The sequence below is a fragment of the Girardinichthys multiradiatus genome, chromosome 3 (genome assembly GCF_021462225.1).
Source record: "Girardinichthys multiradiatus isolate DD_20200921_A chromosome 3, DD_fGirMul_XY1, whole genome shotgun sequence".
In the NCBI taxonomy this organism is placed as follows: Eukaryota; Metazoa; Chordata; class Actinopteri; order Cyprinodontiformes; family Goodeidae; genus Girardinichthys; species Girardinichthys multiradiatus.
This window is the reverse complement of record NC_061796.1, coordinates 25676975-25694941: the sequence shown is the minus strand read 5'-3', so window position 1 is coordinate 25694941 and position 17967 is coordinate 25676975. Positions and strand designations below refer to the sequence as shown.

General features: G+C 39.6%; 1 protein-coding gene across 1 annotated transcript in view; it reads right to left on the bottom strand.

Annotated features, from left to right (window-relative positions):
* Nucleotides 1–4154: 4154 nt before the first annotated feature.
* Nucleotides 4155–17967, bottom strand: part of cep162 (centrosomal protein 162) — a 35040-nt gene continuing 21227 nt past the window's right edge. Inside the window, exons 17-30 of the mRNA XM_047361340.1 lie at nt 17296–17427; nt 15320–15432; nt 15139–15235; nt 14939–15065; nt 14539–14702; nt 10802–10906; nt 10482–10721; nt 10092–10286; nt 8775–9093; nt 7359–7491; nt 7134–7275; nt 6951–7049; nt 5207–5341; nt 4155–4609 (exon numbers count right to left, since the gene is read on the bottom strand). Of these exons, the coding sequence (XP_047217296.1) occupies nt 4397–4609; nt 5207–5341; nt 6951–7049; nt 7134–7275; nt 7359–7491; nt 8775–9093; nt 10092–10286; nt 10482–10721; nt 10802–10906; nt 14539–14702; nt 14939–15065; nt 15139–15235; nt 15320–15432; nt 17296–17427 (2214 nt within the window). The 3' untranslated portion in view covers nt 4155–4396. The remainder of the gene's footprint in view (nt 4610–5206; nt 5342–6950; nt 7050–7133; nt 7276–7358; nt 7492–8774; nt 9094–10091; nt 10287–10481; nt 10722–10801; nt 10907–14538; nt 14703–14938; nt 15066–15138; nt 15236–15319; nt 15433–17295; nt 17428–17967) is intronic.

Genomic DNA, 17967 nt, shown 5'->3' with positions numbered 1-17967 from the left:
TGAACCCTCATGTTTTACAATATACATGGACAAATTCTAGCAGGAGCTCCCAATCACGAATAGATCTTTGGTTTATGTCAACACAGGGAATACAATACGTCACAGAGATTTCTCATTCTCATGCTCCATTAATGGATCATAAAGTCTTAAACTAAAAGGACTTTAGGAGCAATCCAGTATTAGAGGCTATTAAAAACTTAATAATCTGATGGAAGACTGGAAATTTAAGAAAAGTGCCTCTTTACTGGTTAATGTTTTTTAATGAAAAGGAGATGGATCTTTTTTTAATTCAAAACTCAGGGAAACGGCAATGAATCGTAAAGAAATAAAAAAAAAACAGGATTCTAACAAAGTGAACATTATGCTAATTAAATTTGGAGCCCCTAATATCTAAGCAGAATTTATCTGAAATTGAACAGAAAATTCTGAACAATCTAAAAGAACTTGACAAAATTTATGTGAATTTAGCTAAAGGAGCGTTCATAAGATCTAAAGCTAAATGGCTAGAAAAGGGGGAGAAAAACTAGTTTTTTTGCTTTGGAAACAAGGAACAGAAAAAGGAATAATATTGCAGCTCTTAACATAAATAGTATAATAAGCTCAGATCCTAATACTATCTCCGATTTTATTACCTTGTTTTACAGCAATTTATATTCCTAAATCTTTAGTCAAGCAGAGTGTGAGTCATTTATGGATCACATTAAAAAGCACACACCTCTGATATCAGAACCCTTTAAAGGCACCTGTGAGGCGGAACGTTTATGTTTGGAAATCACAGAAGCTTTGCGTTCAAAGAACCTAGGAAAGTCACCTGGAAGTGACGGACTTTCTATTGAGTTTTATCTTTGTTTTTGGGAATTAATTGGGGACCATCTCTGTTAAATGTTGAAGGATTGTATACAAAAGCAAGAAATGACAACGACCATAAGGCAGGGTCTAATTACTTTAATACCTAAAGCAGACAAGGACCCTTTAAAAATAGAAAATTGGAGGCTAGTCTCAAAATTCTGGAACAGGTTTATGCAAAGTGACTGAAAAAGAATTTAGGAGAGATGATAAGTAAAAACCAAAGTGGATTTATGCCCAAACGTCATAGTAGCTCTAATGTTAGATTGGTTTTGGATGTGATTAATTACTCAAATTTTATAGATTCCAGTGCATTGATGATTTTCTTGATTTTACAAGGCTTTTGATTCAATTGAGTACTCGTTTATTATACAAACACTACAAATTCTTGGTATTGGAGAGTCACTTATGAAGATTATTAAAATGCTTTATAATGATATAAGCAGCTCGATTATTTTGTAAGCTAGAATGTATTGGAGGTTTCCCATGTTAAGAGGTGTACGACAGGGCTGCCTTATTTGTTGTTTTCTATTTTTGATCGTTACTGAACTGTAATTTTATATTCATGGTTTAACAATTTTTGATAAGGAAGTTAAGATTTCTCAACTGGCAGATGACACTGTCTTGTTTCTTAAGAGACAAACCACAAATATTAGATGCGCTAGAAGCAACTCAGACATTTTCAGAAGCCTCAGGTCTTGAACTAAATGTTGACAAAAGCGAAATTTTATGCCTATATTAAACTGATGAACGCCAAATGTTTAATATTCCAGTCAAGCAAAGGGTTAAATATTTAGGAATTCATATAGCAAAATATCTCTTAGACAAACCAATTAACCTTAGGCCTCTTTTTGAGAGTTATGCTCTAAATGAACTGAATATATCTAAGGAACTAAAAGGTTTATGGAAATAGTTTTGGTATCACAATAAAGGTAACAGTGCCTTAGAGAATATTTCAGAGGTCTAACAATAATAAAGTTACTGAGTGAGAGTAAATTAATATAGCACAGCAGAAAGTTTTTAAAAATTCACCTTCGCTTAAAAGAAGCTTTATAATCTGAGTATTATTTTGAAGTATGTAGTTGCAATCCAAAACATCTAGCAAACCACATTACAGGATCTGTACATTATCTGTACTAACATTAATGCAAAAGAAATGCATGAAAGCTTTAGAGAGGTATTAGTTCATAAAAGTCCAGGCAAATATTCGAAATTAGCAATTTTTACACATTTGTTCTACATATGTGCATTTCAAATTTATGGTTTTTTCTTTGTTTTTTCTCAGGTTCTATTTTTTCCGCACTTATATCTCACCATAGATTAGCAATTAAACTAATATTTGTTTTGGGGGAGCTTTCATCTGGTGGCGTTGCCTTCTTTCCCAATCCCTCGGTCTTGGGAAGTGGAAAGGAGTAATTGTTCCACTCAAACAATGCCAGTACAGCTCTTTAACAGCCGTCTTCCCCTTGAATGTCTTTGGTTTTCAAATGCAGGGTACACACGAAGGTGTGAGCTTTTATGGTCAAGTTTTCCCTGTGGATAGTGACGACTCACTGTTGCCTTAACTCCTTATCATCAGGAAAATGGAAAAATTAAGTACTCTATTGTACCTACTAGCTACCGGGCTCAATGGCGCACAACAGAACTCAGTTGTTGTACCAGTAGCTCGCAGGTGTTTTAACTTTTGTCTTTTCATGGTGTAGCTCTAGCAGCTACCAGCCAAAATAATAGGGAGCGGAGGGCAACTGGAAGTGATTGACGTGTGTTCAATTTAAACAGAAGTACGTCACCACTACTCCTGGTATATATATACACTATTTGTACTGCAGTAGAACGGAGCCGTGCATGGTTCTGAACTGCACACCTGGGAAGTGGATCATTCGTGAAGCTAATATTTAAACAGATTCCAATAGCTTATGTGCTAGTATATTATATGTTGCTTATGTTGCGGGAAGTTTACTACCGTACTTTACTGCTGCTTTACTAACCTTTTTAAAGGGAACATATGCAAAAAAAACTTTAGCCCTTAAATACATTTTGTTGTGTACTTTCTTGATTTCTGGTATTTTTAGATATATCTCCTAACAGATTGACTAAAGGCTTTTTTCTCTCTACTTTGAACTGCTCTGCTGTGTACTTTTTACACTATTAGACATGCTCAACCATTCCTGACTGACCACAATAACTACGTATCTTCTAGTAATAATCTTTAATGTCAGTGAGTTGTGTTAATTCAGACAAGAGAAAATGTTTGTTCAGTTAAGATAACATTACACATAACATTAACACCCATTTACTTTACCTGATTCTTATGTCCAGTCTGCGGGCGGGAGGCGGTGTACACTCTGGACAGGTCGTCAATCCATCGCAGGGCAACACAGACACACAGGATAAAGAACCACGCTCACACCCATTTCTACCTAAGGGCAATTGAGGGGGACCAAATAACCTAGGTCATGTTTTTGGACTGTGGGAGGAAGCCGGAGTACCCGGAGAGAACCCACGCTTGCACAGGGAGAACATGCAAACTCCAGAAAGAGGGGAGTTGAACCCAGGACCTTCTTGCTGCAAGGCAACAGTGCTACCAACAGTGCCACCGTGCAGCCCTCCATCAGTCTTTTATCTGTTAAGTAGTTAGCATATACTACTGCTAAAAAAATAAATGTAGACAGGCCAAGAAGCTTTATTAATATCAATATTTTATCTTTTTAATTTTCTTGCAGTTCTGATTCAACATTTCTATTTTTAGCTGTAAAAATGTAATGCTTGAATTTAATTTCATTTAATTTAGGAGATTTACCCAAAGAGCAGAGCAGAAATGATCAGAACAAACATCGGATGAGTTCAAACAGTGTTATATACCAAGTAGGAATTTGGTTATCAAAATTTAAATGTTTGTCAAAATAATTCTTCTAAAGTTCTTGTATCATTTTAATCTGGTAATATTTCATCACTGAAATTAACAAAAAGCAAAAACAAAAATAAATGTTAGGCCAAAAATTTGTTGATTAAAGCAGGCTGTGAATATTGTTTTCAAAGCAGTCTTTGGTAGCCTTCACATTAGTCACTTGAACTCTTGTTTTGAGGTTAAACACCAAACCCAGTTTGCTGAGTCAAACCCATAACCATAAACATAACCTTAACCATAACCCATAAATTAACCTAGGCCATCAGTCCATATTTGACCTGAAACTGGGTTGGCAAAATAGCCAGATTTGTTTTGTTTTTTTAACCAAGCAGTTTCTAGAGTGTAGCCCACCAACCCAAGTTTAAACATTCTGTATTAAACACTCCACAGTGTACTTAAATACCATTTATAAATTAGATGTTTATTATTTCTTAAATAAATAATAATTTAGGTACAAAAACCTATGGACAGAACAGCTGAAATGTTTGTCTGTTATGGGCACTTAGTCAATCCACTGATTTGAGAACAAGTCACAGTGTCCTTTCTATATGCTATCTAATAGCACATAGAGTGGTACAGTGGTCTCAGGATGACTGCAGAGGCAATCAGCCAGGCACATCTGCACAATGAGGTAAGTTAGAACTAACTGTTCTGGAGGAGGTGGGCTGTAATCACAGGTTCAGGGGTAGGGAGGACCACTCCCTGTTTTTGGAGATGTCTCAGGATGTCCAGTATGGAGTCCAGCTCTGAGCGGAAAGCATCCAGCTCTCTGCTCTTGTCCAGAGCCAGCCGTCGCCATTTCTCAACTTCTGGATGCAGATCAGCTGCTGACATCTGAAACGTCTCAGCAACAACCTTCAGAGACAGAGAAGCCGATTATCTCAGCGCTACACAGATATCATACAGTCACAGGAAAAAGAACAATTATCATATCTAAACATTTCCTTATCTGGGTATCTGTATCCAGTTGAATGTCTATAATCATCATGATAACTGTGGTGCTGTTATTCTTCTGCTTTTTGCATTAGAAATGACAAAAACAAAGGAGCAGTACTGTCTGGGTGCCTTATAACATATAACATTGTCTTTCAGGTCTGTTGCATATCATAACAGCTTAGAGCCCCAACAGAGAAACAATTCACCGAACTGGTTAAAAGAAAGGTAGACAAACACTGTCTGTCTTGTCTTGTCTCTACATTTTTAAATGTATAACATATTAGAACATAGCACAAAGATTGTTTAACTTTGTTCAGGCTAAGAGGCTCACAACACTGTACTTTATATCTGAGGCTGTAAATTACAATGGAGAAAAGAGATTCTGGGACAAAAGAGAAAGGTATTTCAACGAGGCATCTTGCCAATATTTTCTGCAAACACTCCAAGCAGTCAGCAGCAAAGTTTGAAGTGAACCTTTAGTTTTCCATTAGCATGAAATAAAACTGTCCAGGGTACCTGCTGCAGCTCCTTCTCTCTGTGCTCGTGTCTGAGCTCCATGTTAACGATCTTCCTCTCCAGACTGCACAGAAGTTTCACCTCAGAACTCTGAGCTTCTTTGGCTTCCTTCAGCTCTTGCAGCAGTCCGGTTAGCTAAACATGAGCAGAAACCCAGTGTTAGCAACACAGAGCAAAGTGCCAAACAAAGAAATGAAAACCTGATGTGGGTTGGCATTAACACAACAGTATGAGTTAGTGGCTAATACAGTGTACGAAGGAGCACAGAACGTTTGTTTGGGTAAGATGGGTTTTCTGTATAGGCATTTGTATCATCTCCTTATTAAAGATGAACACACTTTAGTCTGCATCCTTAACACGAAGTTGTTTTCAACATGTTGAAAAGTAAAAAAAAAACTAACTGAACTAAACAGCTGAACTTTAGATGCTATATGAATTATACATTAAGAAGAAAACAAATGTGGTTTATTAGAACTTTACTGAGTAAAGAACAGAGCAGACAGATCGGGAATAAGGATGTGTAGAAGTTATTAAGTAATTATTATGTTATTAAACAATATTCTAACGTTTAAGCATCACACAGAGCTCTGTGCTATCCATCATCTGAATATGGAAAGAGGATAGAACAACTGCAGCCCTACCAAGACAAGACCATCCTCCTAAACTGAATTAATCAACGGAGCAGCCAAGAGGCCCTTGATAACTCTGGAGCAGCTGCACATATTATAACACCTGAGGTGGGAGAGGGACAGCTATAATCTATGCACTCCACAAATCCAGGCTTTATGGAAGAGTTGCAAATAGAAAACCATTCATAAAATGGAAAACAAAAAACAAAAACAAAAGAAGTCCTACGTCCAGGAGGGGCAAACTTGTGGAAGTGGGTGCCCTGGTCAGATGAGACAAAAGTTAAAGTTTTTGGACTACATGCAATGTGCTATGTGTGGTGGAAAACTAACACTGCACACCACTACGAACACACCCTCCCCGCAATGAAACATGGTGGTGGCAGCATCATGCTGTTGAGCTGCATCTCTTTAGCAGTGACAGAGAGGCTGGTCAGAAGAGATAGAAAAATGGATGAAGCTAAATGAGTCAATCCTGGAAGAACGCCTGTTAGAAGCTGCAAAGGACCTGAGACTGGGGTGAAGGTTCACCTTCCAGCAGAACAATGACCCTAAACATGCAGCCAAAGCTACAATGGAATAGTTCAGATCAAAGCATATTCATGTGTTAAAATGGCATAGTCAAAGTCCAGACTGTGATCCAAATTATGTTTGGCGGGACTTGAAAGCTGATGTTCACACTCCATGCAAATTGACTCAGCATTAGTAATTTTGCAAATAAAAATGAGCAAAAAACATAAGTGCAGATGTGCAAAACTGGTAGAGATTTACCCCCAATGCCTTGCAGCTGTACCTGCTGCAAAAGGTGGTTCTATAGGTGTTAAATCAGGGGGCTGAATACAAATATACAGCACACTATTAAGATTATATTTGTAAAGAATTCTAAAAAAACATGTATGATTTTATTCCTCTTCACATTTAGGTGCTACGTTATGTTGCTCTGTCACAAAAAATCCAAATAATATACATTGAAGTTTGTAGCTGTAATGTGAGAAACTGTGAAAATGTTAGTGAGGTATAAATACTTTTATTTTATTCTGCTTAAAAACTTACTGAGGAGCACGTCAGATGTTAATTAGTAAAACTGGTAGAATCTCTGCAGTAAGAAAGCTGCTAACCTGCTTCTGCAAAGCTTCTTCTCTGCTCCTGGAGATGGAGAGTGCCTCGTTACATTTCTGCAGTTCCTTTAGCTGCTGTTGCATGTGTTTCATCGCCATCTGCAAGAAGACGTAGATCTGAAACAATGAAATCTATTTGTGCTTTCCTGCTGACACCAGGCTGGTTGCTCAGTGAACCCATACCTCCTGAGTGTTGAGCTTATTGCTCAGTTCTGCCACCTTGGATGATGAGTGCTCCAGGGCATGAGTGGCACGCAGGCTGTCCAGCACCCTGAGGTGTTCTGCCTTCACAGAAGACAGCTGCTCTGCTAAGTGTTCTTTCACCCTGTAGCGTCATATTCCAGTCTGTTGTTTAATCACATTCACGCTGTAAACAAAGTGTCAGGAACTTGGTACAGATGTACATACCTGCAGAGCTCCTCCTTTGCTTGAACAGCATTGGCCTTTAGTTCTTCTGTTTCCTGCTCATTCTGCAGCTGAAGCAACTCCACGCGCTGCCTTAGAGCCTCGTTCTCCTGCAGCACCTCTGAGATGTGGCTTCCTATTAGAAGGTGGGAGAATGTAGAGAGGAACACATGATCAGTGTTCTTGGTAAAAACTACCTAATGAGCTCTCCATTTTCCTTGCTTCATTAAAGCAACGCATCCTTTCAGTGAAACTAAGGGGCCAAACCCAACTCCTGAAAGACACCTCTACCAAACTCTACTTTATACCCAATGCAGACAAGGACGGGCCGTTTCCATGGCACCTTCCAAAACCAGACTCATCAATTTAATTTTCAGACAGAGAGGCATAATTTATCACTCCGGAGAACACGTCTTCAATGCTCCAGAGAAGTCCAAACCCATTCCAAGAAGCAATCTATGCATGGTTCTTATCCTGATTTGAAGACAACAGTGTAGAGGTCTGTAGCTATTGGCTTTGCAGAAAGCTGGTGCTTTATGTGGTTCACTATGTGAATTTTTTTTGTGTTGTGGCTGAGTTGTTATTCCCAGTAGTTTCTACTTTGTTAGGATTAGACGTATTGTATAGCTGGCATGCTATCATGGTAACACCCTGGAATTCACGGAGCTCCTAGATTTTCGACACCTGTGGCCATGGAAGTGTTTCCACCCCTGCTGTTATCTGCACAGCTTTTCTTTTCATCTAAATAGTCTGTTGTGGTTTTTTATGCGCACATATACCTGTACATTTGGTACATTTTGTAAAGGATCCAACTCAGCTGTACGTGTCATTTAATTGGGCTATGTTACTTTTAATAACTATGCTTTATTTTTTTCTTATGCTGTAAATTTGCCATTGAAGTACAGTCTCTTATTCTTATATTTTGGTTTTAATATTTCTATTCTATTCTCTTCTATCCTATTCTATTCTAGCCCTCTGACTCTGCTGCTCTACCGTGTCTCTCTCCCCTAGATGAAGCTACTACTGGTTCTAATGCCATTAGCCTGCATACATAGAAAGTAGTCCTGGACCAGCGCTGTTGTGTTTGTCTGTGTCTCTTCCTGTTGTCTCAGTCGGTTACAGTAGATGGTTGAAACTGTTGCCATGTTTGTTCAGGATGTAAAGTCAACTTGATGCAACTGGCTGGGCTTTCTTGGATAGAGAACGTTTTACCAACTACCATTACATAATCACCTGGCTTGTACTGTACTATAAATAGGGCTGTACTGGACTGCATGGATTTAGATTTGGATGTGAGTATACTTGGGTTGTAGTGGAGCAGTCTGGTGCCACACTGATAGAAATAAAAGTTACTTGGACATTTCACACCTTCTCCCAATATTATGAAGTGAAGCAGAGGAAAGATGAGGACAGGCAGACCTGTGAAGACAGTAGGCTGGTAAGTCTTCTCATACTGGGCTGCAGGAAACGTTTCTCCCTCTAGATTTGTTTCTGTTGCGGCAGCAGAGCACTGAGGTTTACTCTGCCCTGCTCGTGGTTTGCTCTCTGCTGAATGGGTTTCTGATCGTTGGTGGGATGTAGACAGCATGCTCCTCCGCTCTTTCTGTAGTCTCTCTACAGTCCGGCTCAGCTCCTGAATGGTTCTAGTCTTGGTGGCGAGGTCCTGGTTTAGTCGCTCTAGCCGGGCACCAAACGCAGCCTCAGCTTGGCGCTGGTGTCGCCCTGGACTTGCTTGAGCCTGGATAGGGAAGAGTTTTATATTCATATATATAGTGATTGCAAAAGTATTCACTCCCTTTTCACACATTTTATCACATTACAGCTGCAAACTCTGATCTATATGTTTTATGTGATAGGCCAACATAAAGTAGCACATTATTTTGAAGTGGAAAGAAATTCATACACTTTCACATTTTTTTACTAAAAAATCTGAAAAGTGTGGCATGTCTTTTTTTGCCCCCTTTACTCTGATACTATTAAAAACAGTAAGAAGCTCCCTAATTAGTAAATAATATCCACCTTTGTGTAGTTTAATCTGAATATAAATGTTTCTGGTTTGTTGGAGAACATCAGAGAACATACAGCATCATGAAGACCAAGGAACACAGCAGACAGGTTAGGGAGAACGTTCTGGAGAGGTTTAAAGCAGGGTTAGCTTCTAAAACGACATTCCAAGCTTTAAACACCTCGCGGAGCTCTGTTCAATCCATCATCTGAACATGGAGACAGCAGGGACCAACTGCACTGTGGAGGAGCTCCAGAGCTCAGGTAGGAGTAGAAAAACGATTAGTTTTGCACTCCATGCATCTGGCCTTTAATATGAAAAGGAAGCCATAAAAAGTCTTCTGAGATTTGAGGGAAACAGCAAAGAGGTGGAAGAAGGTGCTCTTGTTACATGAGAGCAAAAGGAAACATTCTGGCCAACATTTCAAATGCTGGTAGAGACAACCGTAAAAAAGGATGAAAAAAGTATTTTTGAATTGAATTGAACTGAAGAGTGAATACAACTGCATGCCACACTTTCAATTTGTATCTGTTAAAATTAAAGAAATAATGGGTCATTTTTCTTCCACTTCACAATCATACAATACACTGAAGTTTGTAGTTATGACCAAGTTTGCTAGTTGCAAGATACTTATGATATTATTTGCTTAATTATACGCTGCCTAATGTGCAGCATCATGCCTGACAGCTATTCTCTGGCTTCATAGAAGCTATCAGTGAATTTGCACTAACCTTGTTTTTGAGCTGCTGCTGGAGAGACTCTATTTGGTCCTGAAGACATTTGTCTTTGTCCTTGACTCGCTGCAGCTCTTCCTCTAGAATCTGACATTTAGACATCCATGAGTTTAAGCCAGCTGCTGCTGCTTCAGTCGGCTGTCTTTGTTCCAGCTGCTGCTCCAGCTCAGATATCTGTTGCTCATAGCGTAGCTACAGTACACAACACACAGAAACAATGAATGGTCAGAGAAAAAGATCTTTCCACATGTCCCTGGTTTTCCTTTCCTGACACTTTCCCACATATTAACGGAGTCTAACTTGTGATTGCTCGTTAAATGGAACAAACCAATAAGAATCTAAAAGTGACAAGGTAAGCTATGGATGTCGGCATCCAGTTGTGGAAACCTTGATCCTGTGGAACTGTTGTTCCATGGCCCGCAGGGTCCGCTTGGCCTCTTCATCGTGACTCTCCAGTTCAGACTCCAGACGCTGAATACGGCGCTCCAGCAGAACATTGATCTGGCTAGGTGGGGACGTCCTGGAAGAGGCAGCATTCTCCTCATCAGCAGCTGTGGCTGCAGCATAAATCAGAGCTGGCAGCGAGTTTGGGTTCCTGCTTCTCAGAATATGTTCCAGTTCCTTCACCTGGTAAATGAAAGAGAGCTTAGAAATATTGCAGAGGCTGTTTGAAAATCTATCTGATGTGTTTAGTGATACGGAGAAACCTGTCTCTGGAGGTCTTGCATTCTCTTTGTGTCAGCAGATCTGTCTCTGGCCTTCCTCTGCTGCTCGCTGTTTCTTTTGCCCACTTGCTGCTTTAGTTTTTCCACCTGGAACAGAACCAAGCTGCTAGTTGCTCCATAGAATGTTTGCTAGACTGTAATTGACGTTCATAAGTCGAGCTGTAGTTGTTAGAACAGAGCTGTTTTTAGCCTCCACAGTTGGAGCTTTTACTGACATGAAGATAAAAGATGTGAAAACGTCAGAAGTTCCCATCCATTAATCACAGGCATGAATATGATCTTAATTTTATGCTTTTAATGAATCATTTGAGTTCTTTCAGTTCTTTTTCCACGGTGGAATGAATAAACATGAATGAAAGTCACAACGCAGGAGTTTGAACTCACTCTGTTTTCTCCTCTAATCCACACAGGGTCCAAATTATACCTTGCAGGTTCTACTAGCTGAAGCTTGTGTCTTAACTTGACAAGGCCAAAAATAATAACTTCTGCTTAGTGGTCATGCTTGGAGAAGGCAAAATCTCCCCAAAATCAGAATGAAAAACACAGTCTCTTTCTCCAGGATGGCAAGAGTAAACCTGACAGAATGGGCCAACACAATCAGCTTTCTCTCCAGACAATCTTAGGGAACCGGTGATCAGCTGGTCCCATAGATGGCATTCTCTTGTCGAAGTCAGGGGGCTGACATGTCTCTAGCATTTTCATTAGAAAAAGCTCCGCCTCCCAGAAGTCCAGTTCACCTCAGCAAGATTAGCAAATCAGCAGCCAACAGACAGACCGGATCTGAGTTGAGTTCTAAAGCCACGTTATCCAACCTTATCAAAATGGTAGACGTGTCTTACACAGAATCGAAGGAAACATCCAATGAAAGCTTTAGGCAATAAATAATGGCAAAGGAAAGTTGTCAGAGCAATAAATGATTAAGGCAGCGGTATTTAAAAAGAATATTCCAGTTAACAAACACCATCATTTACTGAGTAATTAATGCTTTAACTTTTCATGAAAGTCATGTCAAGTTTATTTATATAGCGCTTTTCAGCAACAAGGCACTCAAAGCGCTGTACACGAGGTAAAACATTACGATGAAACAGAATCAAACACAGAAAAACAAATCAAATGACATTAATAATCCTTAGGGGTTAACTGGTAAGAGCTGGTTCTTATCCAATCTTTCTAATAGAGATAATTAGCTCATTAAGTCCTCTGTGGTAAGGAATTCACCCTGTGCCAGAAGAAAAATGATAATATTAATCATTGAGGTCGCTGGTATGAGGCAGCTGTGGTCCCGTCATTCAAATAGTAACAGTCATGGACGCTCACTGAAGTCTAAGTAGAGAAGCTGGGTCACTGGTAGGTCCAAACTTTTTAAATACTTATAATGTTTGGCTTTCACTGGTATGAAATTGTTGTAATACAATCCTTCTAATAAATCTAAAAATCTCTGGTCATTGGTGTAAAAACAGCTGTAGTCAAATGTTCAAATATTAATATTTGGCTTTTGCTGGTAATCCTTCTGAAAAATCTGAAAATCTATGAAAAGTGATGAAATCACACATTTAGGTAAAGTAAGATAGGAGGAAGAAAAAAATCATATTTCAGACTCTATTCTGCAAAGAATAGAGTCTGAAATATTACAAAAAACCTCAGCAGGTAAGCAACACACACATAAGTAAAGATACAGCAAGGGTACGGTGGAAATGTAAGTCTGAGTGTGTTTGCAAGAATTAGACTGTCAACACTGATAGAAGCGCCATTGTCCTTGAGAAGAGAGGTGGAAGTTTATCAATCAGCCGCATAGTCCTTTCAGCACACAGCTGGTAGGGGAGTACTGGGGAAGAGCGTCGTGTTAATATAACATCAAGGAGATATTTTGTCGATAGCCAGTTAGCAGAAGTTGCCAAGGCCACATTGGGGAGCCACATTTAGAAAAACAATAAATGTTCTGGTTCAGGCAGTTGTGAATTTCCAACCACCATAAGATTTTTACAGGTATGTCTCAATTGCGAATTCAAATAGCCAAATGTCTGGTATTTTCCGCAGATCTGGAGAGTACAACTTCTCCAAGAGTATATCCTTTAACCTCTGAGTCCAACCGCTGCCAGGCTGCAATTCTGTTCAAGAATCGTGTCCAGCTTGTGATTCTGCTCTCTTAACATTTCAGTCTGAGTGTTGATCGCTCTACAGACTCCATCCAACATCGCAGGCAGCTTTGGAAAGCTTTGAACAGCCGCCCACATTTTGCAAATCACTCGATAAGCCAGGTAGCCACCAACTCCAAAAAGCAGAAATCCTGTTATCAAACGTCCAAATATGTACACGTTTTCTACGTCCGCGACCGACATCGTAGTCAGGCACACAATCTTCCACTGCTGCCAAGAATCCATTGTGTATCCAGAGAAGAGGGTCTCATTTACCCTGTCTTCCTGTTGAAAAAATTTGATCAATTACGTTGAGAGTCCAGCTGAACAAATCCATAATTTACAAGTTTGGAGGATATGCAAAGCGAGGCTCAGAGAAAATACAAAAAGCTGAAGCAGGGATCAGCAGGGAGGGAGGGACAGAAAATGCGTGTGTCTTCCACCGAGAGCAAGAGAAAAAAAGAGGTTGATTCCACAATTTAAATGTATCAGCTAACTAGTAGGAATAATCTTCATAGTTTCAGTCTGAGTCTATAAGAAAAAAATCAAAGTTATTCTGTTGAAAAACCTAATATACTGCAGGTGACACTTTGCATGGCATGATAGGGCAATAATGCTACATCTTGGGGGTCCCTCTATGCTTCTATACAAGAAGGGACAGAGATGAAGATGCTGCATATCTTCTATAAGTCTGTTGTGGAACGTGTGATCTCTTCTACCATCATCTGCTGGGGAAGCAGCATCAGAGCCAGGGACTTAAAAAAGCTCAACAAGCTGATAAAGAAGTCTGGCTCTGTTCTGGGGACTCCTCTGGAACCTCTGGAGATCATTGCGCAAAGAAGGATTCTTCATAAAATGAAGAACATTATGGAGAACCCTGAACATCCTCTTCATGAGACTGTCCTACAACAACAGTGTCTTCAGTCAGAGGCTTCTTCAGATCTGCTGTAAGACGGACCTCTACAAGAGATCCTTCCTGCCCACAGCCATCAGCATCTACAACGGCTTTTTGAGGAAACCTGCATAATATTAGCTACAACATTTCATTTCTCTTTGAGATGAATAAAGTAGTTTTGAAATGAATTGAATGGAATGCAACAGATGTGTCACCACTTTGTTGAGGTCAGATAATAGAGCCAAACTGTGGCTCAGATTAAAAGAACCAAGTCAGGATTTTCAGGAGCAACTCAGGAACCACCAGAGCTCAAACCGGCTGTGAACATGTCCACGGTGAATAGAAGCTTACATGAACATCTACTGAAAGGGTGCTGACAAAGAAAGACGTAAAAGAACAAAATGTCTTGTTTTTGTAATGGCTGGAGGAGGCTAACATTAAGCTTCTGGAATGTCCTTCCCAAAACCCTGACCTCAACCTGAAACTATCTTTTAAAACCAGAGCCTGTGCCACGAACCAAGCAGTTTAAATGAACTCTGCCATTCCTGAGAGGTCAAATATCCAGCCAGACCTCCACCAGAAACCTGTTAATGGCAACAATGAAGACATTCCTTCGGGTTGTACGTTATGTAATTCTTCCACACTTTTGTTTTTTTTAAAATTAACATCATGTTAAAAAGAATCCCCACCTGCTCCTTGAGTTGGAGTATCTCAGCTGTTGCTGCCTTCAACCTGCCAGCATCTCTATCCAGCAGCTCCTGGTTCTCAGCAAACCACTGCAGCTTCTTCTTTAGAGCTGCCACTTCCTCCCTGTGCTGGTCCTCCAGAACTAGCAGCTCAAACGTCTTATCTCCTGACACACAATAAACCATTAGTCTGTCTGGATGTATTTACAGTGCTGTGTGTTAATCTCCAGACGTACGGTAACAGTAGTGGAAAGCACTGGGATGATTTTAGTGACGTTGCACCAACAGCTTATAGGGATGCTGATATTCATCATCTATACAAGCCTAAGACTGAGGAAGCCCATGTCCATGTTAAACAGTGAGGAACTCTCAGCTCTCCATCATGACTGACATAAAACACTACCTGAGGTGGAGATGACCTGGGCTTTTCCCACGTCTCGCTCCTTTTTAATCAACTGCAGCTCAACCTCCAGAGACTGCTTTTCTTGCTTTCGCCTGTGGTTTTCCTCAGACAGCTCAGCCTCGTTCCTCTGCACACATAAACATATTAACAGTAGGAAGGGCGCTTCACTACAGAAACGCTTCAGCCACAGTGTTACAAACCTGAAGGACGCTGATTTGAGCCAACAAATCAGAGATGCGTTTTGTGTGATCCATCGAGCACATGTTGCCCACAAGTCTTTTTTTTCTCAGCTGCTCCCTGATGAAGATGGAGGTCAGCAACATTTAAGTGACTAGAAACATTTAACAGAAGTAAAAGATGAGTGCTGATGAACAAAGTCACCTTGTAAAAACCAGCTCGTTCAGGAGACTCTGGTTCTCGTTAAACATGGCCTCCTCGTTGGCTTTACTCTTGGCCTGCTGAGCCTTCATCTGTAGACACAGCTTCTCATTCTCCTGTATAACACATTTGGTTTTACTGCCCAGAGAGAACACAGGCAGCGCACCGCAAAGCAAAAACGCTGCATACAAAAGAACCAGCCCGGCTTTAGAGGCAAACGGAGTCCAAACCAGTTCCCAGTTGATTCAGTAACTGTTTGCTCGCCTATGTGTCGGGTTAATTATAATCAATCAATCAAGTTTTATTTGTATGGCACATTAAAAGAGTCACGACTGAGCCAAAGTGCTTTCCATTCGTGCAAGAATAAAAACACAAACTAGAGACAAAATAAAGATAAATAAATAAAAAATATTTGACAACGTTAGTAAAATCATGCACAAATAAAAAATAGAAGTGTGACAGTGCTGTTATGTGCTAAAGCAGTTTTAAACAAAAATGTCTTTAGCTTAGTTTTAAACAATGAAAAATCATTGATGCTCCGCTGTTCAAATGGTAAGGACCAGCTCTGGACCAGCTACAGCAAACGAGCCGTCACCTCACAGTTTGGACTTTGACCTGGAAACCTTCAGATGTTGGTCAGCAGACCAAAAATGAAGCCCTGTGTGAAACCAGGGTTCCTACTAATCTTCCCTTTTAGAATTTGATCAGTTTTCTTAGTTTTTCTATCAGTTTCTTGCTATAAAGCTTTCACCCAGATGGGTGTGATATCTTTCTTTCCCCAGAAATGCCTTCTTATTGGCCAGTGTGGTAAAGGGCATTTCACTGTTGTTGTGGCAGCTGGACAAACTTTGACCAATTAGAATATGTTGTAGTCTGGAGTGTATTAACCTAGATGAAATACAGATCGCTACAGGTCTGAGTCAATGATGTGTTCATTTCACATAATGTCTTGAATGTCATTTAAACAGAACCCAGTTCAAGAAGCTTGTTTCCAGTTTAAAAGCCAGAAGTAAAAGAATCTGGAGGCCTAAAAAACAGTACAGTTCTTTTTAAGATGAGCGTGTCTTTATCTGTTGCAAGTCAAATACCAAAGTGGGTCAGTCAGTCAAGCTCATGTTTTAAAGTTTTCACCTGAATATAAATGAATGTTTTTATGTTGTTTTATGTTCAGGTGACAGGTTTTCCAGAAATTGAGATTTTTATCTTTGAGATCATGGATTAAGATACTGTATGAGATTTATCCAGACGAGTTAGTATAAACATTTCTGGCTTTTTTGGCTTCTAATGTCCTTTCTAATGTTTTTGTTACCTTTGTTCTCTCTGCTGTTTTAAACAGCAGACTCTTCAGGATGTAGGAGTTATGGAGAAGTTATTCATGGATGTAACCGTAAAGCTTTTAGTTCTTATTGGCATTCATGGCTGTGTATGATCATGTCAAACAGCTCACTAGCTTGTAATGTGTAAGCTCAGAATAGTTAGTATAGGCAGCTGAAACTAGAACAACTTGTTGAATTCATGCTTAGAGGTCTTTCAGACAGACTAATTAAAGAAAATCAACCAAGCCTGGTGTTTCCTGGTTTACCCTAAAAGCTCTTCCCTAAATAAACCATTTCATTTAACATTCAACCAATGTAAGGCCCTACTGAGAACAGAAGCAGACTGTTTTACTAAAAGTCACAGCAGAAACAAATAATAGACACATTTCCCCCAAGAATGTTTTAGAATGCTCCAAATGAAAAAAAGAGAAACAGCTTTTCATTGATTTCTAACTGATTCGGGTGATAAATCAGTTCATTCATGCTGCTGAAGCCAAAAATAAAACAAGAACAACATGAAGCAGAGGGCTGGTTGACTGAACACTTATATTAGCCTTAGAGGAACATTGGAGAGGGAATAAAATAAAGTAGAATCAAGCTCAGGTTGAAGACAGATATTATGAATGATAGACATATTAAAAAGAAATGGATAAATAGACAAACCTGCTGATAACCTTTGATGAGCATCTCCTGCTCTTTCATTTCTTTATCAATTTGCTGAAATGTCTCATCAGTGTCTGGACCTGCAGCCTCCACCAGCCTCCTCTTCTGACTGGCTTCCTCTGCACTCCGCAGCTAGAGGGATGATCAAAGTTAACTTTGTTTAGGAAAACATGCGTATTTAACTGAAATACCAACTGAGATTTCACACTGTTTATTGCACGTTGCATTAATATCTGGAATTAAAATTTATTTCTAAAAAGGATCAGCTGATAAGCACAATATACCTACTATTTAACAAGGTAAAGCTGGAAGAGAAACAGCAGAAATCTGTACATACTGGCACACATTCACTGGGTTTTCAGAGAGAATTTCTTGGAATCTTTTATGCTGCACAGCTGAAATGCTGCTTCAGTATTATGCTTAAGCTTGATATCAATGGAAAGATCTGTCAAAGCTGCAGTTCTGTGATGAAACACTATTTCTACAGTTCGAACAAACACATTTCCTTCACCATGTTTCATGTTGTGGGAGCTTTTTTGTGCCTTAGATAATTATGCTTTCATTGTTCTCTTTTAGCCTTTTTGATTAAAAAACAGAAAAGCCTGTGCTCCCTTTAAAATCAGAAGTGCCCTCCATGATTTTAGACAGGAGAATGAACAGCACTGTATGTCC